We start from the raw sequence: 25,535 nt of genomic DNA on the forward strand, positions 1-25,535 counted from the left end.
CGTTGCAGAGGGAACATTTTGGCCGACCTCCATCACACTACATGATGTCAACCCAAAAAGAAACCACTTCGCTGTGAGAACCTACGCGTGACTTTCTGTGCCTGCAATTACCACATGCCAAAGCAATCCTGCGACGTTTTCTTGGACGGCTTGAGGGAGGAGGCAGGTGCTGCTGAGCAGGTGATGATTTCTCCCCAGATGGCACGCTCCAGTCCCCTTCGGTCTCGTTTGCTGGGCTGAGCATGGCTCGGTATCATTTGACCGGGTTTTCGGATGTGATGTCCAGTCGAACTCACCATCAGACGAGAAATTTCGTTCGACGGAACCATCGCGGAGGTACCGGGTATTTAATCTGTAGATCTCATTTCCATCCCTGCGGAGAAAGGTCGGCGCTGACTCTGGGGATCCTCTTCCATTCCCTGTCGTTCCCCACATCCCGAGGGACAGAAAGATGTCATTTTTGTCATCACTCTAGGGTTTCTTCCCAGTCGTTTAACATATTAGGCTCTGGTTAGGCATGGAGCAGAAAGTACAGGCAAAGTGTCGTAAACACGTACATTGATGTGAACACATACATTGATAGGGGAAGCTTTGAGTAAAGAAATGTTCCGTCGTGATATATTGTAAGCGACGACCTGCCAAAAGAGGCCTAGCGGCAAGGCTGCGCGGAAAGGAGGCCACCTCCTTTAAACGGCGCCAGCATCACTCATGCTTACAACTTTCTTTCCCGCCGGGCCACCGGATTGAAACGACCATGCGGAGCTGTGAGTGAGCACTCCATCAGTCACGTCATTTATCACAAGAGCATCTGGTACTAATAGCTCTACCATTTCACAGTGAGGCCTTCAGATCCTTTCCCCATTTGTTGATGAACCCCAGCAGTTCGCGAGCGACTTCTTTTCTGTGAGTCCAACTCAAGAAATGGACCCCGCCTGGAAATTTAATCAGTCTGGCCTCAGCTGCATTTGTGAACCGCGCAATGCCTTCCTCGGCGTTCGCTGCACTGAAAACAATGTCGTCGGTGCCCTGGGATTAATCAGCCTAAGCCACATCGGCATCCAGGAATGATCACGTACATGCAGCCACAGGACAGGGCAGTGGATGTACGGGAGTCGTTCGAGTAATCCGTCCCGAGTAGCAAGAGTGACTGCTGCCTGACAGATTCTTCGTTTTCCTGGCCCTCCACAGTAATTGTGTCTGATAGCTTTGGACCAAAATTCCTTGGTCTCCTGGTCAACAGTCTTTCCAAAACCAATGTCCATCAGAAAGTCACAGTAATCGCTCCCCGGTTCAAAGTCATCGGCAGGGGCAGTATTGCCAGCCAATGTTACCAGACCCGAAGTCGCTCCTGGGCCATCCCAGCAACCAAGCTCGCGACTCCGTGGAGACTCGAAATCCATCGATGATCCGATCGCGACGATACCTGTAATCTGTATGTGGATATCAGTTCGCGTTGCTCTTGAGCCAGTGAGAGGAATCGTCAGGTTGCATACCCTCGTTGGCGCGACAAGCGCCATTCGTACAGCGATCCAGCCGCCCTGTGAAGTCCCTGCGACAAATACTCGCTCAACCCCGAGCTTGTCCAGGGCTTCGAGTGCCATGATGGCACTATCCCAATAAGTGAAGTTTTCTACCTTCTGCGGAAATGTATCGCCGTGGCCCAAAGGCTCAAGCGCGACAAGATTGGCCGCCTGAAGGAGAGATTCATTCTCAAATTCAGGGATGTAATAGTCGGCGGTTACAGTGAACGGATTGAACAAGACCAAAGTGGGTTTCGAATGGTCCAAGATCTCTTCCGACGCGCGATAGCCCACTTGTATCCCTCCAAGGTGGGAGACATGAAGAGTCTTTCTTTCCGGAACCATGGTAACTGAAGTCGGTAAATCCTTTGGCGTAGGATGGTGAAATGCTTTACAGGGGATGCCGCGAATTGCGTATAATATGCTCTTGCCGGAAATTCTCTGCGGAGGATACGGCCGATATTAAAAACCTGGTATCAAGTCGAAATATGGGGACCCCGGAGAATCTCCGTGGTCAGATGGACAATGTTGTGGAGGCAAAAGCGAATATCATTTTCCTATCTCCCCGATACCCGACCGTGGACCGAAGCGATTATGCTGAGGTCTATGCTTGGAAGACTATTAATTCGTCAACGAGGCCACTTCTCAACGAGCAGTACAGAAATACATTCGACTCGTGAGAACATTTGAGAACAAATTATTGCCAGCGCGTCAAGTCTCGTAGAGGAGTCACAAACTTCGCGCTCCTCTCTGTTTCTCACTGCAGACACACTGCAATGGCAAGTCGCCACTGCATTGTGGTCAAGTGGAAATGCTAATGGCAACAGGCTCCTCACCGAGATATTCATGTTGGTATCGTAGGAGCAGGAATCGGTGGCCTTGCAGCAGCCATTGCCCTGCGGCGAGCGGGGGCCAAGGTCACTGTGCTGGAAGCAGCAAGGGAACTGGGCGAGGTATATCTCTTCCATGAAACTTTGGCTCAAAGCTCGACTAAAACTGTTGGCAAATAGATCGGTGCTGGAATCCAGATGACGCCTAATGTATCAGTACTCTTGCAGAGATGGGGAGTCGATACTGTGATTGGAAAGAATCTGGTACAGTTTGAGGAATTGAACATGCGCCGAAAAGATGGAACGCTTGTTGGCCATACCAGCATCCCAACTTTGGAACATACCCTCCATCGTCCATGGTGGGTTGTCCACCGTGCCCACCTTCATGAGGGTCTGGTTACCGTTGCACGTAGTGCGGGTGCCGAGATCATAATCGACGCTCAAGTCACAAGCATCGACTACCAGACTTCGGACACGGTGACGGTGCAGACATGTAAGCATCAGGCCCACACTTTCGACCTTCTTGTCGGTGCAGATGGTATCAACAGTATTACAAGGAAGACCTTGTTCCCAATGGCTCACCCGGAGCCTCCGACTACAAACTGTGCATATCGAGCCATCGTGCCTTACGACAAAATTCGAGAAGATCCAGTCGCCAGAGAACTGGTCCAAAAGAAGACGATGGAAGTGTGGATGGCTGAGAACGCCTATATCATCACCTATCCGATCAGTGATGCTAAGGACTTCAATCTTGTTTTGTCGCATCATCGCCCGGAAAAATTGCGTGCCACACAAAACGATGTCCCAATTGAGGAACTCTGGAATGAGTATAAGGACTTTGACCCTCGCATAAAACGTATTGTCAACATGATCGACAAGACGGTAATGCCAGACTCAGACCTTCAGGAAAGAACCAATGGTACTGACCTTTTCTAGTCTCGATGGCCACTTATGGTCACTGGTCCCCTGAGCTCGTGGTCTTCTCCTCGGCGAAATGTCGTTCTCATGGGAGATGCAGCGCACTCTATGGTTAACCATATGGCCCAAGGTGCGGCTACATCTATGGAGGATGGAGCTTTCCTGGGAAGATGCATCGCAAAAGTCGTCGAAGGCAAAATGGGAATTGACCGAGCTGTTAGCATTTATGAGGAAGAGCGACAACCCAAGGCTTATCAAAAGCAGCAAATCTCCTTCCTGAACGGCGCCATCTGGCACTTGCCGGATGGGCCTGAGCAACAAGCTCGAGACTCTGCCATGGCGGCTGAGCTCGAAGGAAAATATTTTGTCCGCAGCAGTAATCTCTACGGCGATCCGCAGACTGTCCTCGAGGTATATGGCTATGATGCCGAGAGTCATGCCGAAACTGCGCTAAACAAGTACTTCAACAATGGCAGGGAGCTCGCAGATCCCCAGACTGGCGTGACTGAGACACTGCGAGGCAAATACATGGATTGGTTCGCGGGCGCGAGGAAGTCCGCGTTACAACCGTTGCAGCTTCAGTCGAGGTTGTGATCCTGTTCGGCTTCAGATATTTCATACGCGGCGAATTAATAGATAGTTGAAGCCTCTGGGCGCCGATGCCAGCTTACATCCGTATAGCGGCAAGAAGCTGTCTATCGATAAGCCCAAAAGCATAAGGCGGCATTGCGCTATCACCAGTGCAGATTTTATCACTTGGCAGCAATTTCGAGGCTGCTCTCCATGTCCCTTACTCGGAGTAAAGTCACTGCTTCTTCCTGCGCCAGCATTTCGCAGACTTCACGTTTCTTCTCTGCTTCCTCTTCGTCTTGCTTCCTTCGTTTACTTAGCAGTCGGCGTTCAGGTACATTTATGCAAGCACCGATCCCTCTTCCGAGGCTCCTCAATGGTGCACTACAACCTTCAGCTAGTCGGATCCCTCACTTGAGTCTTCACATCTTCCGGCGGCAGCCTCGACACCATGTCCACCAGCAGCCGCCATGGCATTCTCAGAATCCCCCTACCCAGCGTCGATATCAATCCAGCGCTATACTCGGAACCACAATCTTCCCGCTCGATACATCTGTGAGCCAGGACGATTACAACGACACGGCAGCGAATACATTTAGATATGTAACGCCCAAGGTCTCGGTCCCAGATGTTGGGTCTACGTCACAGTCCACCGTCAGACAAGAGGTGTCCATGGAGGAGCTGTTGGAAGAGAACAATCCAGAAAGAATTTTGCTGGGCCTGGTTACACCTTCCATCGGCGAGAGCTTCGTTCTGGACGCGGACGATGCGGCATTCACTAAAGCCATATGCGCTCTCGATCCAGACTACTTTATTGTGCCGTTCAGAGATATTCACCGCTATATCAAACCCACTCTAGAAGTCGGACCTCGTTTTCGCCGTGTTAAATCTTACGAAGAGCGCATTAGCACCTTTTATCATCTGTTGGATACCCTAGTGACAATGCGAAAAGAGCGAGGCCATAAGCTTTCTCTCGATGTCTATCGGCACTTGCTACGTTGTGCAGCCCTTGGGGGTAATGGGACTATGGCGAGGAACATTCTTCGAAAAGTTATGCCAGAAAGTAATATCACACCTGATGTTACTTGCTACAACTATTTTATGGAGGCATTGAACTGGAATTTGGCCTACGGTCGGCATGAGCGCTACCATCTCAGAGTTGTCCCTAATCACACGGATCTCCGGGCTCGACCATCCAGGCCTAAAGGCTTCCAAGGCCATTCGGTGGCCTCACCAACGAACCGGAGTGATGATCAGTCCCTACGTTTAGAGGTGCTGAGGACTTTCAATGAGCTCGTAAGACAAGGATTGAAGGGTGATGAAGCTACATTTTGCAATTTGATAACTGCAATGGGCCGCGAGGGTGATATATCCAGTGTGATGAGTGTGCTCAAGTCGGTTTGGAATATCGATCTCGAAGCATTGGGAAGATACGACGAGGAAGAAGTCGAAAGCCCAACATTTTACGAAGCCGATTCTCCCCTACGCCCTACTGAGCGCTTGCTTCATACAGTGGTCCATACCTTCTCTTCCAACAACCAAGTTAATGTGGCCAGCCGGTTGATCGATTATATATCCCGAAACTATAACATGTCGATACCGAGCTCTATTTGGACGCAACTGCTCGAGTGGACCACTGTTTTGGCAGTGCAGCTGGGAGGAAGAAGAACACGAGATGGTCATGCTGTCGGCCGGGTGTCGCAAGATGGAGTCCAGGCGTTATGGAATGCGTACCATGATGAACCCTATAATGTCCCCGTCACCATTGTTGACCAAATACTCAAGCTCAAGTGCTCTATGCGAGGCAAGCATCTTGACCTTTCTTTACAAGAGCTTCGAGTCTGCAGGCGACTTCTTGAGGATGATCGGACGACTGTCTCACACTTATACGACCAGATGCGTGAGAAATTGACAAGTGATCACGAGAATATTTTTGCAGATGGCGTGGCATCGACTGATTTCCTCAAATTGAAACGGGAATTCCTGTTCGCCTCGTTGAAGATGGACTGTCATATCCAATTGATAGCCGTTGCCCTCCGAACCATGCTCAAAGAGAAGCATTGGAACTTCACCTCTCACCTCGCCTCTTTCAGGAAGGTCACATGGCCACTACAGTTAGTGCCAGACCTGGTTCGAGAGTGGTCAGATTTTTTACCAAACGTTATTCCCTACTTCACACCAACAGGTCATGTCATGATTCTTGGCCAGCAGCATCGCCATAATGCTCTTGTATCAGCCAATTCGACCCAAACCACCCATGTTGGCCTTATGCGTACAGCTTTCGATACATACAGCCCCGCTGGCTTGCGGCGTGCGGTTGACCATTTACAGCATAGTCTTGGTCACAAAGGCATGCTCGACACAGAGACGAGTGATACAGAGTATGGCGACCAGAAATACATGGATTGGGTTCTTCAAGAGGAGAGAGAGTCACGTGCCGAGCGATTGAACAACCGATCCTGGGGAACATTGAACAATCCAGGGCCCGATTGGCGCGTTGATGAATGGTCACCGTGGCCGTCGAAGCCGACAACAGATGGGAAGGCGTAGGCGACATCTGATGACTCAAGCAGGGAAAATGGTCAGGACAAAAATTGTGTATATCATGTGTAGCACATTGTACAATATGTATTCTGGGGACTGCACTATCGTGTCAGATCAATACGCCAGTGACTCAGAGACTCAAATTCTCCAGCCAGCGATAACACCGTGCCGCTCACCTAGTCATAAACCGCAAACACCTAGGCTTGCAGAGTAAGGAAATACACCCAGTTGGTGTTTGCAAACCCTTAAATCGGTTTGCTTTCCCAAGCTAGTTCCCGTCCCAGCATGAATCAGATATCGTGAACCCCCATCGCCATCGCACCGCAGACCGACCACTGCCATCCCATTACACTTGTTCTAGTTACGTTCCTACAATCTTTTCCGCCTTCAGATCGTTCACGACCATATAGCGTCCCAGCCCAATCCATCCCCACCGGAACCACACCATCTGGCTTGCGTGGCCTTGAGTCATGGCAGCGCGAGCCCGCCAATAGCGGGGGATGTCATTCACAAAGACCAACAGGCCTGGGTTGTCTCTGTGCGCCGCGCCACTTCCACGAGAGGCCGTTCCGAGCGCACTCCCGCGGCCGGACGTCGATCGAGAGACCATGCCAGAGATGTTGGAGAAAACGGCGCCGTAAATACCGGAGAGCATGGTGGGCACGGCGTCGAGGATAAAGCTGTACTTGCGCACGATGTTGACGGTCGGCAGGGTATACAGAGAAACAGGGCATGCGTAGCCGCTGTGACCGTGCATGATGCGCTCCAGGAAAAGCTTCGCACCGTGGAAGAGCGCGATGTGGTTCGGGTGATTGGATATGCCATGGTCATCGAACGTGATGAGGACGTCTATGCTGGCCAGCGGTCCGGCGGGCGCGCTAGGGTTGGAGGTGGACACGGAGGACGTGGAAGATGGCTGCTTTGTCGTCTTGGATGATGGAGCCTTCGATTTCCGTTTGTCCTTGTCCTTGTCCTTGTCCTTGGACGGTGTAGACGTAGATGTAGATGACGCCACTGCTGCCGGTGATTGTGAACTGGGGGTGGTGTTCAGATGAGGCGCAAAGGCACTGGCGAGAACGCGCACTATGTCCTCGGGTTTCCAGACCTGGTCCATGCCGTCCTGGAAGCGCTCGTCGTCAAGGACGTAGACATCCTCTCGGCGTCGGAGGCCGAGCTGAACCGCGGCCTTTTCGAGCTCAAGGCGCCGCTTGTCGCCAATGCCGTCGGCGTTGCCCGTGGACATGCAGAGAATCTTCAGGTGGTTTTGTAACGAGGGGTGTGTGAGCGCTTGGAGCGTCGGGTTGAAGAACATGGACTCATCGTCGGGGTGGGCTATGAGGAGGATGATTCGCTTGTTGCGCATCGACTGCGGGATTGGGGGGACGCTGGCCGCCGTGATATGCCAGAGGGCGAAGAAGAGGACTGGGACCAGGGAGAGGGTCAGGATGGTTGTTCCGTTCATGGTGCGCGCAGCCTCCGGTGCAAAGGTGGTGGTGGGACTGGTCGCCTCGCCGGTGCGTTGTGTCTTCTTACGTTCCTCGACCTGCGCGCGACGACCGTGCGGGTCAATTGCTAAAGTTGAACTTCCCAGACCAGGAACGGAGCAGAGTCTGCAAGCTTTCTGGTATCTCTATCTTGGTCGCCCTCAGTGGTGCGGACGCAGGCGATCACGCGTGGGCAGCGGAGCAGGAATCGCGGGTGGTTTCGTTCCAAGCGAGTCGCTTTCTGAACGCAGACAGGGTGTTCATGGCGCTGGCGCAGAGGAGACGTTCATCAGAGATCCCATGATCCGGCGACAGGATGCATGAACCTGTGGAGCAGAAACAAAAAAGCGGTCTACGTGGCCGGATTAGTTTGCAGTTTGCGGTTGCAGTCGATTCGATCAGGTCATGCGGTTCTGGTAACATTTCTGGGTCTCGTTCGTTTCGCTTTTGCTTGTTCATCTCCGAATGGCCAGCGTCGCTTCGCTCCGTAATTCTCCACCCGACAAGGGGAAATACTCCATCCGTACAGTGTGGGAGTCTGTGAAGGTGGCATTTTTGAGTCTCAGTGTCCACACAAGTGCAACTACGAGGTACATCGTACATGCCATCGGCTGTAGACAGAGGTCTAGATAACCGAAGCATCCTAGAGGTTTGAAACCAGAGAGAGGGGTGGATGCATGGTCCATATATTGATGGAAATAGTCTATCTCGGCAAAATCACGCTATAGTGGCACTTGGGAACTCAGCGAAACTGGCATGACATGAGCACTCACGTCTAGATGTACGGCAAGAGGAGCTACGAGGGGTTCATGGCAAGCATAGCCGGATATTTCAAGTTGCTTGCCATGCTTGACAACTCACAACGAAAGCCGTAGGCCTGGAGGGCAATGTCCGAGACACTAGTGGCCAGGATGGTTGTCCAGGGCCGTACTTCACACACGATATGCAGAATTCGATAGCCATAGCGCAAGTGACATCGAAGGTGCACATAATCAGAAGGTGACACTGTCACTTGGTGGACAGTTGCACCAAACCTGGAATGAGAAGATGAGGATCTTGAGATTCAAGTGTTTTGGTCAGCAAATTATCACTTGGTAGCTAGTAGTCGAGTAAGACCAACCATACAGTCCCCGTTTCCGTCCGTAACGCCATAAGTCTGCACCATAACAATTCCTCAAACGCCGGCCACGGTGATAAGTGCCCATTCGATATTTTCGCCGACCGTGTCTGCATGAACAGTCGATGCTTGGTGTCGTTTAATAAGTCTAGGCCTTGGCCCCATCGTTCTCGCCGACAAAGTGGCCAAAGTCCAGGTTTTCGACGAGGGCTAGTATCTGTACCTTGTCGAGTAGTCTTTCGGTGAGACAACTAAACCCCTGCCCTTCTTTGCACCCTTGTAGATTGTTTCCAAGATATCGATCAACTCTTGTTTATCTTCGAGAACCCAATTGAGCTTATTGTTGTTACCGGTGCCAAAATCGCACATCATATGCTTGTTGCGGAAGAAGAACATGAGCGTCACTGGGTCGTATAGTTCGTACATCTGGTTGAAGTCTGGGACCTGGTCGATATCGCAGACATAGATAACAGCGAAGTTTTTCACACGCTCCGCTATTTTGAACAGAGTTTCATCTTGACGCATGCAGTCGGGATCCCAGTCGCGGCCAAATCGTATGACCACCAATCTTTCGTCTTCGGAGAGGATAGCCTGGTCGACATGCCAGGCGGAGGGAAGATGAGGAATAACGACGGAACCCATGGTGCGACTGCGAGAGGGTACAAGTCAATATGGACCGAGAGGACTTGGAAAATCTTGACCCGAGTCGATTGGATATTGATGAGAGATGGCCGAAGTCGAGGTCCAACATATTCGCAGGCATGGAAGAGGATAGAAAATGGCCAACTACCAGGGCTTGGCAAGGCTGAAGCCACGGTTACTGCAAGGCTGCGGAAAACTGCTGGAATCGCCGCTACCGGGCGATCATGGTTCTATCGAACAACGTTTTTACCCCGCTGAAAATTGGAGGATTTTTTTGCCAGGGTTCTCATCGTGCCTGCGTTGGTCACTGGCTTTCCAGATTCATTGAGCATAACAGACATCAAAGATGGATCAAGCCTCGAGCAACACAGCGTCTTCCAACGTGGAATCTACGATTTCCGCCCTTCGGAAAGACCTGACCTCCGAAGACGTCCCTCTGGCCCGTCGTTTCCGTGCCCTTTTCTCCCTCAAACACGTCGCTTCTCAGTCCCCGGGTCCTCAGGCTACGGATGCAATTGAGGCTATTGCTGCCGCGTTTGCATCGCCCTCAGCGCTACTTAAACATGAATTGGCATATTGCCTGGGCCAGACTAGAAATCTCTACTCGGTGCCTTTCCTAAGGGCGGTGCTCGAGAATAAGTCAGAAGACGCCATGTGCAGACATGAAGCGGCCGAGGCGTTGGGCGCTCTGGGAGACTTGTCAAGCCTGGAAATCATGAAGCAAATGAAGGATGATGCGAATGAGCCCGTGGTGGTTAGGGAGACGTGCGATATCGCAATTGATCGAATTCAGTGGGCGCATTCGCAGGGCAGACAAGACGAAACATTGAAACCCAGTGATTTTTCATCCATCGATCCAGCGCCACCCATGCCACTATCAACCCAAACTCCATCAATACCCGAGTTACAAAAGACACTCCTCGACTCCTCTCTTCCTCTCTTCAAGCGCTACAGAGCCATGTTTGCTCTCCGGGACCTTGCTTCCCCACCAGACCTTCCTACCGCAGAAGCCGCAGTCCACGCACTCGCTTCTGGCTTTGTCGATTCATCAGCCCTTTTCAGGCACGAGGTAGCCTTTGTATTTGGCCAATTGTCACATCCGGCATCAATTCCCGCTCTGGTGTCTGTTTTGGAGAATCGAAAGGAGGAGAGTATGGTCCGCCATGAGGCTGCCGAAGCCTTGGGTAGTCTAGGAGAAGAGCCTGGAGTGGAGGATATTTTGAGAAATTTCCTCGATGACCCAGAACAGGTTGTTCGCGAGAGCGTCATTGTGGCCCTCGACATGGCCGAGTATGAGAAAAATGGAGAGATGGAATACGCCATCGTTCCGGAGCCCGTGGCTGCTTAAACCCAATAGGGTCATTTATAGCGTGCATTGTAGGCGTTGGTGGTAATACTTAGAATTTGAGCGCCCTCAGTTGTTTTGGACATCCTTGTAACCACATTCGCACCTGTAAAAGACTGTGGTACCTTCATCTGCACTTCTTAGTTGCTTGGTATGATAGAACATCTCGGGTCGATGGCATTCGGGACACTCCCGTTGTATGACTGCCTCAACCTGCAGATCCTCTGCATTGATATTTTGGACTTCGGAGTGTTTTGATCGTAGCGCTGAAGGGAATGCGCTAGGTTTGGATCTCGAAATGATCACTTTGGATGAGGTATCTTTTGTGTACTGAAAACAGTCATCACACTTGACCATGTCATTTTGATTTTTCCCAGGCACTGTACGCGGGAGCAATGAGCCGCAAACGTTGCAAAAGAGAAGGCTTCCTATTGCGACCATCTTGAAAGTACGGAGTTGGGATTCGGCTTCACTTGCAAATTATCATGGATACGAGACAGCCGGGAATATTTTTTTAATTCGATAGATCTCCTCGCCTACTAGGACGAGGCTGAAGGGATGGACCCTTCACTAGGCCCAAAAAGACTAGCGCAGCCTCGTTCTCCAAAACCGCAATTGCGATCTTCCGCTCCCCAGACATTGCATCTGAGTGCATCGCATTCTCTGGTTCAGTCACGGCTTGCACGTTCTTTCTTATCCGTAGATGCGCATCTACAAATATGGTCTCAGCGTCTACCGGACCGCTAGTTCTCATGTCGCCCCGACCCTTTCCTGTCTAAGATACTCTCTCAGCCTCCCCGGCGCAGTCTTCACGGATTGCGGGACAAATAAAGACAATGGTGATAAACGATACTATTGAGGTTATCATACCTCGGAAAACGGCAAATGGGGCCGGTTCAAGGCAGGTCACTGTGGACGAGGCAATACAGTATACCCCGATGACAACCTCGATCCTGCCTGTGCACGGTGAGTGTGTCCACCCATGTCTATCACACTGCTAAGAACCAAGATCGCATACCCATACCACAGCTGCGTAGTATACAGGATGCAAGGCTCTCGAACTCTGCCGAACGGGCGTCCGCATACCGCAGTGGCATATACAGTTCTAAGGCAAAGGAACGCCTGGCTGTCCTATTGGATCCTTCCAGACTCTCAGAGGTGTAAGCCTGCCTGTTACTTCTTGTTGTTGCTATTCTAATGATGGCAGGAAATTCAAACGTCCTCCAGTCAAAAACGAAACTTCACACGAGACTCACTTGAATCCTGTTCAGAAGATGGTCCTCGATTTGACCAAGATGGACTATACCTATCCAACTGCTACCGACCCTGCTAGACCACCTCCTAAGAAATCATCTCCTAAAAGAACTCCATCGAGTTCGATGCCTTCTGGTGTTGTCGTCGAGATTCCGCAACCGCCTCCAAGTTTCCAACGACAAGAATATGCGGACATGCCTGCATCACCAAAGAGACGCAAATTGAGTGATAATCAGATGAATGGGACAGTCTCCCTGGCAGCGAAATCCAAGAAAGAGAAAGAGGATTTGCTTTTAAACAACTTCGAAAATTTTCTGTCTGAAATCTTTGAGGCCCAGGATCGACTGGCTCCGGATACCTCTGCGCTTCCGGCAGCCAGAAGCGCAATATTTGAGGAGTTTGACGAGGATGACGATGACACTGAGCCTCGGCTTTCCCGGAAGACTCAAGACCAACTGCAAACTATGCTGAATCAGCTAGTCATTGCGGGCAGACTGACTGATGTACCTCTGGAGTATCTGCAGCGACTCCAACGAATCTGTGAATCTGCTATTGAAGCAGCGCAGATAACCAATCTAAGCTTGCCTCAAGATCCCTCAGAGGACGATGTTTCGTCGTGGTTGTCCAAAATTCGTCAGGAGGAGGTCGGTGCGATGTCTGCATGCACCTTGATCTATACCGTTTTAGGTGCTTCCCAGAATCAAGATCTCGTGAACTTGGAGGCTCTTCAATGGTTGCCAAATGTGCTTGTCAATCTTTTTGAAAATTGTTTGATTCCCATCGTGGAGGCTCGGCCAGATGGGCAGGACAGCAGGCTGTTCAGGCTTGCCTCAGACAATAGCGAGATTTTGAGGAGGCTACTTGACCTCGGTAGAAAGCTTCTTGATCTCGTGGCAAAGGTATGTATTCAGGTCAAAGGGGCTGGATGTATTGTCAATTCGACAGAATTCCTGGCAGCAAAACTCCTCTTTGTACAGAACGCATACAACGATAAGCTTTCAGCTCTCGGTTCCCAAGCATATGAACGATCAAGAAAGCAAGCGATGGCAGTCCTCGCCAAGCTCTACGCCGCCTTTCCGACAGAAAGGGGACCAATCCTTGATGAAGTCCTGACGTCTTTAGACAAGCTCCCATCGAATAGCCGAAGTGCAAGACAGTACAAAGTGGGAAGTGGCAAAAACATTCAGCTCATCTCTGCGTTGTTTATGCTACTAGTCCAAACACCAGCAACGCAATCACGAACGGCAGCATCCCATAGGCAGCGTCGTCCACGGCGTAATTTGTCACGAAACCCAGAGAGTTCGGACGAGGAAGACGAAGAAGGCGACATGGAAGTCAACTCTACTACCGTTTCCGACCACTCGGACCAAGATCCACTCTCCAGACTCGGGCGGATTGCCGACAATTTATTCGAAGACGCATTGAAAAGTGCACAGCAAATCGTTGGCTGGATGGTAGACAAGGCTTCAAAAGTCACCAAGTCTGGAGATTCGCCATATCGGAATATCCTTGATCTGTTCGTTGAAGATTTGACCATAGTACTCCCATCAACGGATTGGCCGGCATCCGAATTGCTGCTTACCGTCTTGGCCATGCGCATGATTTCTCTCGCCAAAAAGGACAAGGCTGCTTCTATCAAAAATATGGCGCTCGAGTGTCTTGGAGTTATGGGCTCCTCAATTTCTGTTACAAGAGCGTCGGCACGAAGTCTTCTCTCTGCCATCTTTCGCGATGGGGACACGGGAGCAGTCACAGGACAGCATCTCGCAAACCTGGTCAAGGATAGGGCACATTTTGGCATTGATCTCGAGGGGCTCATCTCCCCCGACGGTCCATTTGCGATCGTATACTCTTATATGAGCTCTCAGAAAGGTGAAGGTCTCAGGACAAAGTCTGCGAAGGCGTACTTTCTGGTACAATATGCCACTTTCATATCGAGAACGTTGCGAGGGCCAAAAGGCACCGAGTATGATCCCGACTTGGAGTCGAAACTGGAAAATATGATATCTGTCGTCACACACCAGCTTTCAGCGCCCGATGAGTTTCATGAAACATCGGATGGCTATCTCGATGTCAAACATCAGGAAGCACAGTTGGCTTACCTCCTTACGATCTTGAATATGCGCTTTTGTCGGCAATTTGCTAGTATCGCCAAAACCTTGGCCTCTTCTCTTTCCAGTGATCAGGCTCAAGTGCGAAGCCGCAGTTTGAAGAGCGTGGTGACAATTTTGGAGACGGATTCAAGCTTGTTGGACTGGGACCCCACGATCGCTGACGACGTCTTCAAGTGCGCCTCTGATGATTCCTCACTGGTGCGAGATTCCGCACTGGCTCTCATTGCGAAGTTTATCATGCCTCGACCGGCGCTAGAAGAGAAGGCATTTAAACGACTCCTGAGATGTGCTGGAGACGCCAATGTTGGCGTGCAGAAACGTGCGATAGGCCATTTGAAAGATGTCTTCCTACGGGAAACAAGAGAGAGTATGAAGGTCACAATTGCCATTGAGTTTCTTCGACGCACTGCAGACCAGGAAGCTTCAGTAGCCGACCTTGCGCGGAGAACCTTATCGGAAATATGGGTCCAACCCAACCTGATTCTCCTAACCAAAGCTGCTGAGTCTGCCCACGTCGAAGTCGCACTGGAAAGGCTCAAAGCACATATTGTCGCTTGCGTCAACAATGATATTGAGAGCATGGCTGCGTTGTTGAAGAATTTTCTGGTGTGGCGCCTCAAAGATTCCAAAGACACGGAGCAAGTCCACAACCTGTATGCCTATCTCGTCAAGAAGCTGCTAGACTCAGCGAATGGAAGCGATGCGGGTCCGGCGGAGTTGACAACACTGGTATCTTTCGCAGAGGCACGCCCACAAACAGTGGTCCCTGGCGACTTGACAAGCTTGAAAAGCTATCTGAAGGACCTTTCCAGCGAGGACATTCCAAAATTCAAATCTGTTGTTGCCATCTTCCGCAGTGTTTTACCAAATCTGTCGAAAACTCAGGAAGCCTTGCTGGTGGAGGTGCAGCTGTATCTTCTGAAATCGACTCAGAAGCTGACTCGTCGGCAAGAGCTGGAAGAGATCATGTCTTGTCTCCGGAGTATCGATGGGGTCTTGCTAAATACTTCTAAAATCGTCACCTTCACCAAATCGATCATGCGAAATGTCTTCAAACCTAACATTGCCGATCAATTGAAAGAGAGACTCCTCAAGGAGAACAAGTTACAAGAGCTCGAAAGCAGACGACGCAATGTAAGAGCAAGTTCGTTACGACTTGCAGGTGTGGTTGCAAAGTATTTTGATTTTGAGCGCTACCGCAGTTCTTTCCAAAAGGATTTCCCGTCGGGTCAGCAGGATGTCCCGGCATTTACTCCAGGATCATCGGTTGTGGGGTTCATCGCCGATAGTGTCGTAGCATACACCCTGCAGAAGGAACCGATCGAGATCCGGCTGAGGGCATTGGAAAGCTTGGGCTTGATATGCCAAGCATGGCCAGGACAATTCAACAAGAAGCACGTTCGAGAGACCTTCTTCCAGGTTCTCGAAGGAACGTCTTTCTCCTCGGTGAACGAGACCGATATCCTCAAGATGCAGGTCATGGTTCTCAGCGCGTTCGAGGAATTGTATGCCAAACGAGCGAGTGAGAAAGAGGAGACTGCCAAAGGCGAAATCAACAGTGAAGTGCAGGCACTGAAGAGCATTGGTGGCAGCAGTAAAGCTCGTGAAGACGACTCGGCTATTTCCATCATCACAAATCCACTTGCCGACCACCTACTTCGCATCGTCATGTCTGAGACAGGCGAGAAGGCACTGCTCGCGGCTAAGACACTGGCAAGTATCGACCACCAGGGCATGACCCATCCGAAACAGACCACGGCAGCTTTTGTCGCTTTGGAGACGAGTCTTGACTCGAGGGTTTCTATTGTCGCCAGGGCCGCCCACGAACATCTTCACCAACAGCATGAGTCAGTGTGTGAACGGGAGTACATCAATGCCGTGTTTGAAGCCTTCCGATATCAGAACGAGGTGTTCAAGGATCCACATGGTGGCATCGTCCCTGGCTATAAGGCGAAGCTCGCCCAGGCTTTCTCCATTATCAGCAGCAGCGGGTCCAAGTATGTCAAAAAATTCTTGAGCAGCCTGATATCGAAACTCAACATCGAATATTCCAAGCTCAGTATCGATCAAGACGCGGTGCCTGAGCATGTCCTCTTTGTCCTCTTTGTGACCCAGAACCTTGCCTTCTTGGAGTACAAAAAGATGGACGAATTGTTACATACAGTCTTGCAACTGGAATTGGCATTTGGCAAGAACGGCGGTGAACTTGCACAAGCCATCGAGACCAATCTTCCACCTGTCCCGGTCCCTCGAGCAGTCGATGGAGAGTTGAACGACTCCGCTCAGCCGGAGCAAGAGGCTTCCCTACCGCATATCGATCCCGTCGTCCTGAAGAGACTGGCCACGGCTGCCTGCGCGGTAACGCTGATATCCGAAGCTAGGAATTACCTTAAGAGACAATACGGTGTCTCGCGAGATGTGAAGATGGCCATGCTGCAGAACAAGCAGACCAAAGAATCTACAAGGGAACCAGTCAAGGTACATGGAATCACCGGGGAGAGATATTGGACGACTACTACATCGGTGTTGAATTCTCTCGACAGCACAGAAGCCATGGTACAACGCTGCCGAGATTTTGTGACGCTTGTGGCAGTCGATGATGAAGTAAAGATCGCCGAAGAGGAGGAGGAGCTCTCCATGATGGCTACGGTTTCTGAGCAATCCATGGCAGCGCCTCGAGGGCGGAAGCGAAAGAGTGTTAATGGTTCGATAGGCGGCACGCCCAAGAAACCACGAGGGCGACCACCAAAAGGGACCACTCCACGACGGTCATCGAGTGTGTCGTCGCTGGATGAGGACCCCGACGCCGATTTTGCGGCTTGAGATGTTGACATGGGGCTTTAGGACATGGCGTTTGGGCAGTGAAAACTCAGGTACATTCTGGGATCGCCCAGGAAGATTTAACGACGGCATGAAAGGGGAAACAATAAACACAGGGAACGCTTTGGGGAAGTAGAAATCTCGGTCTAGATACCACCAGGTCAAAAGGTTTAAGCACTCGAAGGCCGTGGTTTTGATACAATGATACCCAACATAGTTATTGAGTGGCGCTTAAGGCCCATATTCATGGAAGAATAAAATGTAGTAATTGACGAGAGATTTCAAACGATTGAATATCTGAGCTCGTGTTCGCATTGTGGTCCCGGCCCAAAGGGGAAAGGGGGAGGGCAACGGGAATGCGCCCGACTAGCGAGTGAGTCAGCGGATGAGTTGGACACACTGCACGAGAGGAGAATGAGGAGTGGTAGGAGTACTCACTCATATTCGCTCGTGAGTCTTTGGGTGGGAATGTTTGAGCGGAGCTGAAGACTGACTGGTTCTTATCGTCCTGCGCCACGGGACGATATTCGTACGCCCTTAATTACAATTTACGCTACAGAGATAGAGAGATAGAGAGAGGCCAAACCTGTGGTGACGTTGTTGTTATGTGGTCCCAGCAGCAAAAGCAACACAAGGACAAAGCTCCAAATTAATGCCAGCCCTTGTACCCGCGAGCTCCGACTGAGAGCAAGAGACTGGAGCAATTAGCCACATCTGATCTTCATCGCATGCCGTCATCCAGTACTTATCGCCCTGGCCAACTGCCCAAACACCGTCGCGACATATCCGAGATATCCATCCTTCACCAGTTTTTATTCCCTCGCTGCGCCAACCTCGAAGCTCTCTGTTGATGAGTTTCCTGCCTCCATACTATCTATCGTTCAGTATGAGGTGATCCTCTCGTTCACTTCGCTTCAGTCATGGAAACATTCTCCCAGCGGCTGGCCTTCACTGGCCTGCGCCCTCTCCGTTCGACCAACCTATCCTCCTACCGCTCCTGCAAGACCTTGAGTGCCTCTCTGAAGAGCACGAGACCTCTGTCTACCGTCAGGTTGACTCACCGTTCTCCCAGAGGCATCCGATGCCTGGCGACCCCGGCGTCGTGGCGTCAAGTTCGAGCTCCTGCGGGCACGATACGCTTCGTATCAACCAAGCAACTCCCCAACAACCAGGGCCCTCTCGTTCGTTTCATGTACAGGCTTTTTGCCTGGACTGGAATTTTCATTGTCGTTTCCGGCAGTTTGGTCCTGGCATTCTTCATCTACGATGCTTCGACCTACTCGGAGGAGCCGGAGAGGATGGGCGACATCGCGGTGAACGAGAAAGCTTTGTTCCCTAGAAGAGGCGGTCCCAAGAATCTGCCCATCGCAGAGATATTAATCGATGACGAAGATTGCGATGAAATGAAAGCACAGAAGGAGAAGCCCAAATTGGTCATCCTAGGAACAGGCTGGGGCAGCGTTGCCATGTTGAAAGAGCTAAATCCAGGAGATTACCACGTCACGGTGGTTTCGCCGACCAACTACTTCCTCTTCACGCCAATGCTTCCCTCTGCCACCGTTGGAACGCTGGAATTCCGTTCCCTTACTGAGCCAGTCCGCAGAATTGTCAATCGTGTGAGAGGACATTTTCTACGGGCCCAGGCTGTCGACGTGGAGTTTTCGGAAAAGCTGGTCGAGGTCAAGGCCATCGATGATCGAGGGAGAGAACAGAGCTTCTACCTGCCATACGACAAGTTGATCGTCGGTGTAGGCGCGACCACAAATCCACACGGCGTCAAGGGTTTGGAGAATGTCAATTTTCTCAAGTCCATCGAGGATGCCCGCCTCATCAAGCAGAAAGTGTTGCGGAATCTGGAATTGGCATGTCTTCCCACTACCACTGACGAAGAGAGGAGACGACTACTTTCGTTTGTCGTCAGTGGTGGTGGCCCGACCGGAGTCGAGTTCGCAGCCGAACTGTATGACATGTTGAACGAAGACCTGCTGCGCTCTTTCCCCAGAATCCTGCGAAATGAGATCTCGGTGCACATCATCCAGTCTCGGGGACACATTCTCAACACCTACGACGAAGCCTTGTCTGTGTATGCTGAGAAAAGGTTCGAACACGACCAGGTCGAGGTTTTGACCAATGCGCGGGTCAAGGAGGTCGAGCCGGACAAGATCATCTTCACTCAAATGGAAGACGGAAAACCCGTGACCAAGGAGCTACCCATGGGTTTTTGCTTGTGGTCCACTGGCGTTGCGCAAACCGATCTTAGCAAGAAGATTGCCGCGAAACTAGGAAGTTTCCAAACCAACAAACACGCACTAGAAACCGACACCCACCTGAGACTACTCGGTGCGCCGCTTGGCGACGTCTATGCCATTGGAGACTGCGCCACGGTGCAGAACAACCTCGCCGACCACATTACGACCTTTTTGAGAGGTGTAGCCTTTGAGAAGGGCAAGGATCCGGACAAAGTACACCTGACCTTCCAGGAGTGGCGCGAGGTGGCTCAAAAGATCCGCAAACGGTTCCCCCAGGCTGCTGCGCATTTGAAACGCGTCGATAGACTGTTTGAAGAATACGACAAGGACAAGTCCGGCACGCTCGACTTTGGAGAGTTGCACGAGCTCTTGGTGCAGATTGACAATAAACTAACCTCGTTGCCCGCGACGGCGCAAAGGGCAAATCAACAGGGTCAATACCTCGGCCGAAAATTCAACAAGATCGCCGCTGCCATTCCTGGATTCAAGGCGAACGAAGTCGACTTTGGCGATCTCGACGAGGCCGTGTACAAGGCCTTTGAGTATCACCACCTCGGTAGTCTGGCGTACATTGGGAACGCGGCGATTTTCGACTTCAATGGACTCAACTTTAGCGGCGGCCTGATGGCCGTGTACCTCTGGAGAAGCATTTACTTTGCCGAGAGTGTGAGCATCAGGACGAGATTACTCCTTGCTATGGATTGGACAAAGCGTGCCCTTTTCGGAAGAGGTGAGTCATCCATCTATCCTTTCTTTGCACACGCCGTATCTCGTTTTGCTTTTGTTTTTACTTGGCATGGCCGTAGTCTTTTAGTGATAAAGTTTCCCTCTTACTGACTTGATGTGACGTCTGGACAGATTTGATGAGTACATGACATGAGTACAAATTATATGAAGTCTAGAAGCCGAAGCGGAGCTAGCAAGCGATTTATCGAGTAGACCTAGGGAGCGGGAAAAAAAAAGGAAGAATTCGCCTCGTCAGAGATGATGCAGTATGGCTACTATACCCGATTTCGTGAGAGCTTGCATAGAATCAAGACCGAGGGAGGAAGGAATCGAGCAAAGGTTTATTTATTGCCATCGCCATCGCCATCGATAACGAGCACCCTTTTGCCTACTTGCTTGCTTACTTAGCTATTTGCCTTCTCCGCCTCTGACTACCTGCAGTAACTGACTATGCGTTGGGTCGATCCGCCGGCAACGAGAGACAGATGTTTCTTTCTCTCCCTATGAGAGGTACACGAAATGACCGACTGACGAAGGTATCTGACCACGCCACAGCCTGCTGCTTGTTACTTTGCCTCTCTCTCTCTCTCTCTCTCTCCACATTGCACTCTGCGTTCGAAGCAACCAACACGAATGTCAGCCGGGTCCATGTGGATGGATACTGTCAAGGTTAAGAACGACACGGCGATTTGATAGTGGACTGCCGGGTACTTTTCATAACAGTTCGAAGAGAATACATACATATACAGACAAGACACACTTTATACAATGATCTCGAGACGGCTCGCGGATTTTGTGAGTGAGAAAGACCGTTCTTGTTCTTGTTTCTTCTACAGATGGTCCCTGCCAACCTACGGGGAGCCCCGTCGTCAGCCATGGTGGCGTCAGACGAGCTTTTTTACTTTCCGCCCTCCTTTTCCTTCTCTCTCTCGACCCTGAAAAGAGGCCTATCAGCCTCCCAACGCTCAATGACATCCCTGTTACACGTCTCCTCAATCTCCCCGGCGATTGCCCCCACTAAACTTCTGATATCCAAATCGACCTTGCCAGCCGTGCTGCCGTGTCCGCCGTGATCCCTCACCTCGGCGGCGATCGCCAACCACTCTCTGGCCCCGGTGCGTGTAATCAACGTGTCGCTTCCACCGCTGATACAGGCGGCACGGTGGAGGACGTGGAGGATCTTTGTCCTCGCGCTCTTCGAACACGTCGACGAGAGGAAGTGGCTCATCAATCGCGTAAACACATGTTCGCGCCGGAACAGGTCCAAATCGACCTCGGTCCTCAGCGACGCAACGAGCAAGTCGAGCAAGTGCTCAATCTCCAATGCCTGGGCGTTCTGGTTCCCCACGTCCGTGTCGTCGGCCTCGGGCTCGGCCAGGAAAGTCGCCGAGAGCCAGTACGGCAACAACCGTGTAGTGGTCCAGCTTGGCGCGAGGAGCAAGAATCGATTCGTCTTGCGGTAGTACGGAGAGGTCGGGTCGGCAATGACGGGGAGTAGGTGTGCTGCTAGTTCGGCTACTATGGAGGGCGGCGCGGTGTTTGTTGGGCCGAACCCGCACGCGCGCATGGTCTCACTGACCTCGCCTAGAAGGAGGTAGAGCTGCGTCTTTTCGGGGTATGCGGATTGTTCCACGGCGTGCATGACCGTCTGGATGGTGTGGAAGGCTTGTAGACGAATCTCGGCCTCGGGGTTAACAAGGCATCGGAGCAGATCAGCCAGCCGGCCGGATTGAATCTCGGTTTCGAAGTCGGGCTTGGTCCAGCGGTCGAGGCCTGAAATCGAGGTTGGGATACGTGGAAGTGGTGGACAACTTTCGAGGAGATCCACGGTGTGCACCTCCTGGGAAGGAGCAGGGGTGCGGTTGTCAGCGACGAGCTCGGACGTTCCCACCTGTACATCTTCTGACAGGGTTTCAGGTAGTGTAGCTGGTTTCTTTCGTTGTTTCTCAAAGGCCGCTTCGAGGTATTCGCGGGCTTTGGTATTGTCTCGTGCGCTTTCCAGCATTGCCTGTTTCAGCACGGCCATGATGCGATAATTCTCGCCAGCAGCATCGAGGGCACTGAACAAACGAGCAATCCACTCTGCAATGTTCTTGGTTTCCTTCTTGTCACCTCTCTTGACCACAAATGGCCACTGTTCGGATATGCAGCAAGCGACGAGGCTGACCTCCTTTGAGTCTGACGCCATCCTTTGTTCTTGTTCAACCTGGTCAAGATATTTGACAGGCCGTTGCATTGTTCTTGTCATACAATTATCCAAGAATTGATAGGTGGTCGGTCCGCATTGCCATTTCTTAGTGGAAGCTAGACTTGCAAGCAGAGCTTCTAGGGATTGGGTATTTCGGCTGAGAACACCTTTGATGCGGAGTAGGGGTTTGATGATGGGTATCGCTCTCTTTGTGAAGGTGTTGTCCGGTTTAGATACACAGTATTTGAGAACCCGCGCCATCAAGGATAGTGTTTCCGCGTTCGGTTTGTGAAACCATTTCGTCGCAGGAGAGATTTCGGCAATCTGTAAAAGACGAGGCAACTGTTCCTCCAGAAATTCTTCGGTGTCCGCATCCAAGTCGTCAGTTTCCAACCTTTGCAAGTCCTGAATAAATATCGGGCCAATGTCAAACTTTATACCGGCAGCCAGAAATGGTATGACACGGTGATAGGTAGCAATGCATTCAAGTACAAGCGCTCGAATCTGCTCCTTTTCTTTTGCAAGTCGCTGCAACCCCGTGATCGCATCTTGCAGTTGAGGGACTCTTTCGATGAACAGACTGATCAGCTTGCTGGAAGCCTGCGTCCACAAACGGAATCCTGGATGTACTTGTTCGAACAACGTCAACACAGAATCGAGTTTTTCAAGTGAAACCGTCAGCAAACGAGCAGCTGACAAAACAAGGACATCCTCGTCCGAGTGAAGACATTTCGTCACCGTCGCTCGATCGAAGGGGCGAGGCAGAATGCTCTCAATGACGACAGAAAGGGGCGGAGGTGATGCCGGTGGGTTTTCGTGCCAGCCACAGTTTCTGGGTACTGGAAGCTGGATGACAGAAAAGAGGAAAGCGAACTGACCACGCCATAAAGGATCGTCTGCAGGAGGTACCAGAAACCTCCGCTTCTTGGTGAAATAGTCGGCAATCAGTTCGGGCCCAGCAGCAAAAATTGAAACAATCAATTGGGCCTGCAGGATATCTTTTTCAGGACGAAGTGTCTGAATGAAGGTTGCGAGTGAGTTGTTCTTGACTGGCACTTTGTCCGCATAATCATCGGAGTAGTAGGGCGAATCCAGGCCCAGATCAATCGTGTCACTATCCACCCGGAGAGCGTCCGGGTTAAGTCCCAAAGGATACCATCCTGTGTGAGGAAGCATCACGCCTTTAGGTGTTGCGCAGACTTGTAGCAGTAGATGCTGGAGGGCTTCGCGGACAGCAAGCGATCTGTCGGTGCTTTCCTCGGATTCGAAATGGTCGAAATCATACAACTTCGACAATGCCGAGAGGTTACCCGAATTGAAGCATCGTATCTTCAACTGTTTAGACAGGCTTGCGTCGCCGAGGACCGACTTCTCCAGCGTGTGCAGTGTTTTGATGATGATGTCAGGGCTCTGATCAGGTAAAGTTCTGAAAGCGGCATGCAACGTTTTTCCTTGTGTGATGAGCTCGCCTTTAGATGTTGCGTCCAGAAATTTCAGGTTCGCCAGCAGAAACTCGACTGCCGCTGCGTGGGCTTTGAGGCGTTGTTCTCCAAGTTTAGGCTGGTTCAGAATACCATCAAGGCATCTGTAGAGAAGATCCCTCCTTCCGAAGACGTTGCTTGCAAGGGCACCTGCATCGAAGCTGATGACTTCAGTGAGTAACTGTAGGCAGTGACTTATGATGTGATCTTTGCTCCGAGGTGAAGAGAGCCCTCTGTCGAACAGGCGAAGCTGGTCACGCTTTAGCAGGCTATGGCACAGTGACAGCCCAAATTCACGAAAGTCCACATTGCCCGAGACTGCCTGAAAGAATTGTGTCAAGGCTACCAGTACCGCAGAGAAGGCTGCGTCATCATTTGACTGGCTCGCATTCGACCAAATAGCGAGAAGGTCCGGAAAATCGACCTGGTCATGAGAGGAAGAGGATTGATCGTCGCAGTAAGTCTTGAGTATTTTCAGTTGTCGCTCTCCATCGCCAGACTTCTTATCTCCAGAGACGCTGGATAGAAACTGCGTAAAACTCTCAACGGCTAAGGCATATTAGGCAAGCTCTTTGGGAAATTGGGATTTCATTACCTTTGTTAATATCGCTTGAAGATTCTTTGGAAAAACTGAAGAGGCTTTTGAGTTGGGACGCAGAGGTAATGAGAGTAGTGTTTGCAGGGATAGAATCATCGAGCCTCCTCCTCTTCCTTGCTCCTCCGTCGAGCGAAGTCATTGCTCACAAGGATCGAATAAAATGGATTTCTCCATGCCTTTTTTTATGTCTGGGTAGAAAGCAATGTGAGAGGGATTGAATGTGTCCAAACACAGTTAGCGCCGCATCAATTTCTTAGAACCGAGAATAGTTTAAGGAAAAAATCATATCACGTGACACGAAGTTTAGATAAAGCTACATCATCCATCATTCCTCAAGAGTTCTGTCTGGGATAGTAGCAAGGGCGTTTTCAGATCACGGAAGAGCTGCATGGAATATTGAAATGGATTTCATCAATACATCTCTCAATGGTTTCATGCTTTGCTAGCCTCGAGCGTGGTCTAGACAACCACAATGAGAACCTGCAAAGCTCGCAACGGACCCTGAGAGCTGCCTTCCAAAACGAGGACGATCTAACATGGAGTCAGCAGAATGCCTTTTATCCAAGTAAGCCCCTCTGGAATGGGCAACCGGCATGGACAGCCATGGGTGATGGATTATCAAAGCAAGAAGAAGGTTGCCGGGAAGCCAGGCTCAGACGTAACGATTTTCAGCCATTATCAAACAGAGTCCGCCGGAAATCATGTCTCATGGCTTATTTAACGATATCACTGGCAAGGATGTTGACTCTGGTATGCACTTTCCGGTCTCTGACATGCTACCATAACTGCATCGCAAACACCGTGACCTGGGCAGAAGACTATCGACTGACAACCATCCATGCACCGAATGACGAGGCTGCATACCAGCCTTACAGCACCCAAGTAAAGCCCACGAAAACAATTCAGTTGTGATCAATTGAATTAGTGAATTTTCCTTTAACAATCACCAAGACCCCTGGAGGATGGCTCAGGTTAAACCACACGGCTGTGTCGGGGACGGCCATTCACTAGGCGAGCATGGAAAAAGGTTCCGCGTTCGAACCACTCCGACGATCAAGAATTGAATTCCAAAAATATCATAACCAGAGTCAAGGTTGGATCAAACCAGATAGGCTTGTCTGGAAGGCGTCTTGAC

General features: G+C 51.0%; 10 protein-coding genes across 10 annotated transcripts; 5 read left to right on the top strand and 5 right to left on the bottom strand.

Moving 5' to 3' along the window:
* Nucleotides 1-107: 107 nt before the first annotated feature.
* Nucleotides 108-329, bottom strand: PV08_01777 (uncharacterized protein; the record flags this gene model as incomplete). Its single annotated transcript, XM_016376137.1, has 1 exon — nt 108-329. The coding sequence occupies one exon, from the start codon at nt 327-329 to the stop codon at nt 108-110; it is 222 nt and encodes a 73-aa protein (XP_016241413.1).
* A 502-nt stretch (nt 330-831) lies between these two features.
* Nucleotides 832-1,865, bottom strand: PV08_01778 (uncharacterized protein; the record flags this gene model as incomplete). The annotated part of the gene is made up of 3 exons (XM_016376138.1): nt 832-1,026; nt 1,077-1,430; nt 1,494-1,865. 3 exons carry the CDS (start codon nt 1,863-1,865, stop codon nt 832-834), a joined length of 921 nt encoding a protein of 306 aa, XP_016241414.1.
* Nucleotides 1,866-2,008: 143 nt separating this feature from the next.
* PV08_01779 (uncharacterized protein) lies at nt 2,009-3,862 on the top strand (the record flags this gene model as incomplete). Its single annotated transcript, XM_016376139.1, has 4 exons — nt 2,009-2,122; nt 2,348-2,473; nt 2,531-3,232; nt 3,287-3,862. 4 exons carry the CDS (start codon nt 2,009-2,011, stop codon nt 3,860-3,862), a joined length of 1,518 nt encoding a protein of 505 aa, XP_016241415.1.
* A 318-nt stretch (nt 3,863-4,180) lies between these two features.
* On the top strand, nt 4,181-6,388 carry PV08_01780 (uncharacterized protein; the record flags this gene model as incomplete). Its single annotated transcript, XM_016376140.1, has 1 exon — nt 4,181-6,388. The coding sequence occupies one exon, from the start codon at nt 4,181-4,183 to the stop codon at nt 6,386-6,388; it is 2,208 nt and encodes a 735-aa protein (XP_016241416.1).
* A 355-nt stretch (nt 6,389-6,743) lies between these two features.
* On the bottom strand, nt 6,744-7,844 carry PV08_01781 (uncharacterized protein; the record flags this gene model as incomplete). The annotated part of the gene is made up of 1 exon (XM_016376141.1): nt 6,744-7,844. One exon carries the CDS (start codon nt 7,842-7,844, stop codon nt 6,744-6,746), a length of 1,101 nt encoding a protein of 366 aa, XP_016241417.1.
* A 1,349-nt stretch (nt 7,845-9,193) lies between these two features.
* On the bottom strand, nt 9,194-9,625 carry PV08_01782 (mitosis protein dim1; the record flags this gene model as incomplete). Its single annotated transcript, XM_016376142.1, has 1 exon — nt 9,194-9,625. The coding sequence occupies one exon, from the start codon at nt 9,623-9,625 to the stop codon at nt 9,194-9,196; it is 432 nt and encodes a 143-aa protein (XP_016241418.1).
* Nucleotides 9,626-9,971: 346 nt separating this feature from the next.
* Nucleotides 9,972-10,973, top strand: PV08_01783 (deoxyhypusine hydroxylase; the record flags this gene model as incomplete). Its single annotated transcript, XM_016376143.1, has 1 exon — nt 9,972-10,973. The coding sequence occupies one exon, from the start codon at nt 9,972-9,974 to the stop codon at nt 10,971-10,973; it is 1,002 nt and encodes a 333-aa protein (XP_016241419.1).
* An 833-nt stretch (nt 10,974-11,806) lies between these two features.
* On the top strand, nt 11,807-17,161 carry PV08_01784 (uncharacterized protein; the record flags this gene model as incomplete). The annotated part of the gene is made up of 3 exons (XM_016376144.1): nt 11,807-11,936; nt 11,980-12,130; nt 12,178-17,161. 3 exons carry the CDS (start codon nt 11,807-11,809, stop codon nt 17,159-17,161), a joined length of 5,265 nt encoding a protein of 1,754 aa, XP_016241420.1.
* Nucleotides 17,162-18,078: 917 nt separating this feature from the next.
* PV08_01785 (uncharacterized protein) lies at nt 18,079-20,282 on the top strand (the record flags this gene model as incomplete). Its single annotated transcript, XM_016376145.1, has 2 exons — nt 18,079-20,137; nt 20,266-20,282. The coding sequence occupies 2 exons, from the start codon at nt 18,079-18,081 to the stop codon at nt 20,280-20,282; spliced, it is 2,076 nt and encodes a 691-aa protein (XP_016241421.1).
* A 749-nt stretch (nt 20,283-21,031) lies between these two features.
* Nucleotides 21,032-24,539, bottom strand: PV08_01786 (uncharacterized protein; the record flags this gene model as incomplete). Its single annotated transcript, XM_016376146.1, has 2 exons — nt 21,032-24,351; nt 24,398-24,539. 2 exons carry the CDS (start codon nt 24,537-24,539, stop codon nt 21,032-21,034), a joined length of 3,462 nt encoding a protein of 1,153 aa, XP_016241422.1.
* Between the last annotated feature and the right edge of the window lie 996 nt (nt 24,540-25,535).

This window comes from Exophiala spinifera (genome assembly GCF_000836115.1).
Source record: "Exophiala spinifera strain CBS 89968 unplaced genomic scaffold supercont1.1, whole genome shotgun sequence".
Classification (NCBI taxonomy): Eukaryota; Fungi; Ascomycota; class Eurotiomycetes; order Chaetothyriales; family Herpotrichiellaceae; genus Exophiala; species Exophiala spinifera.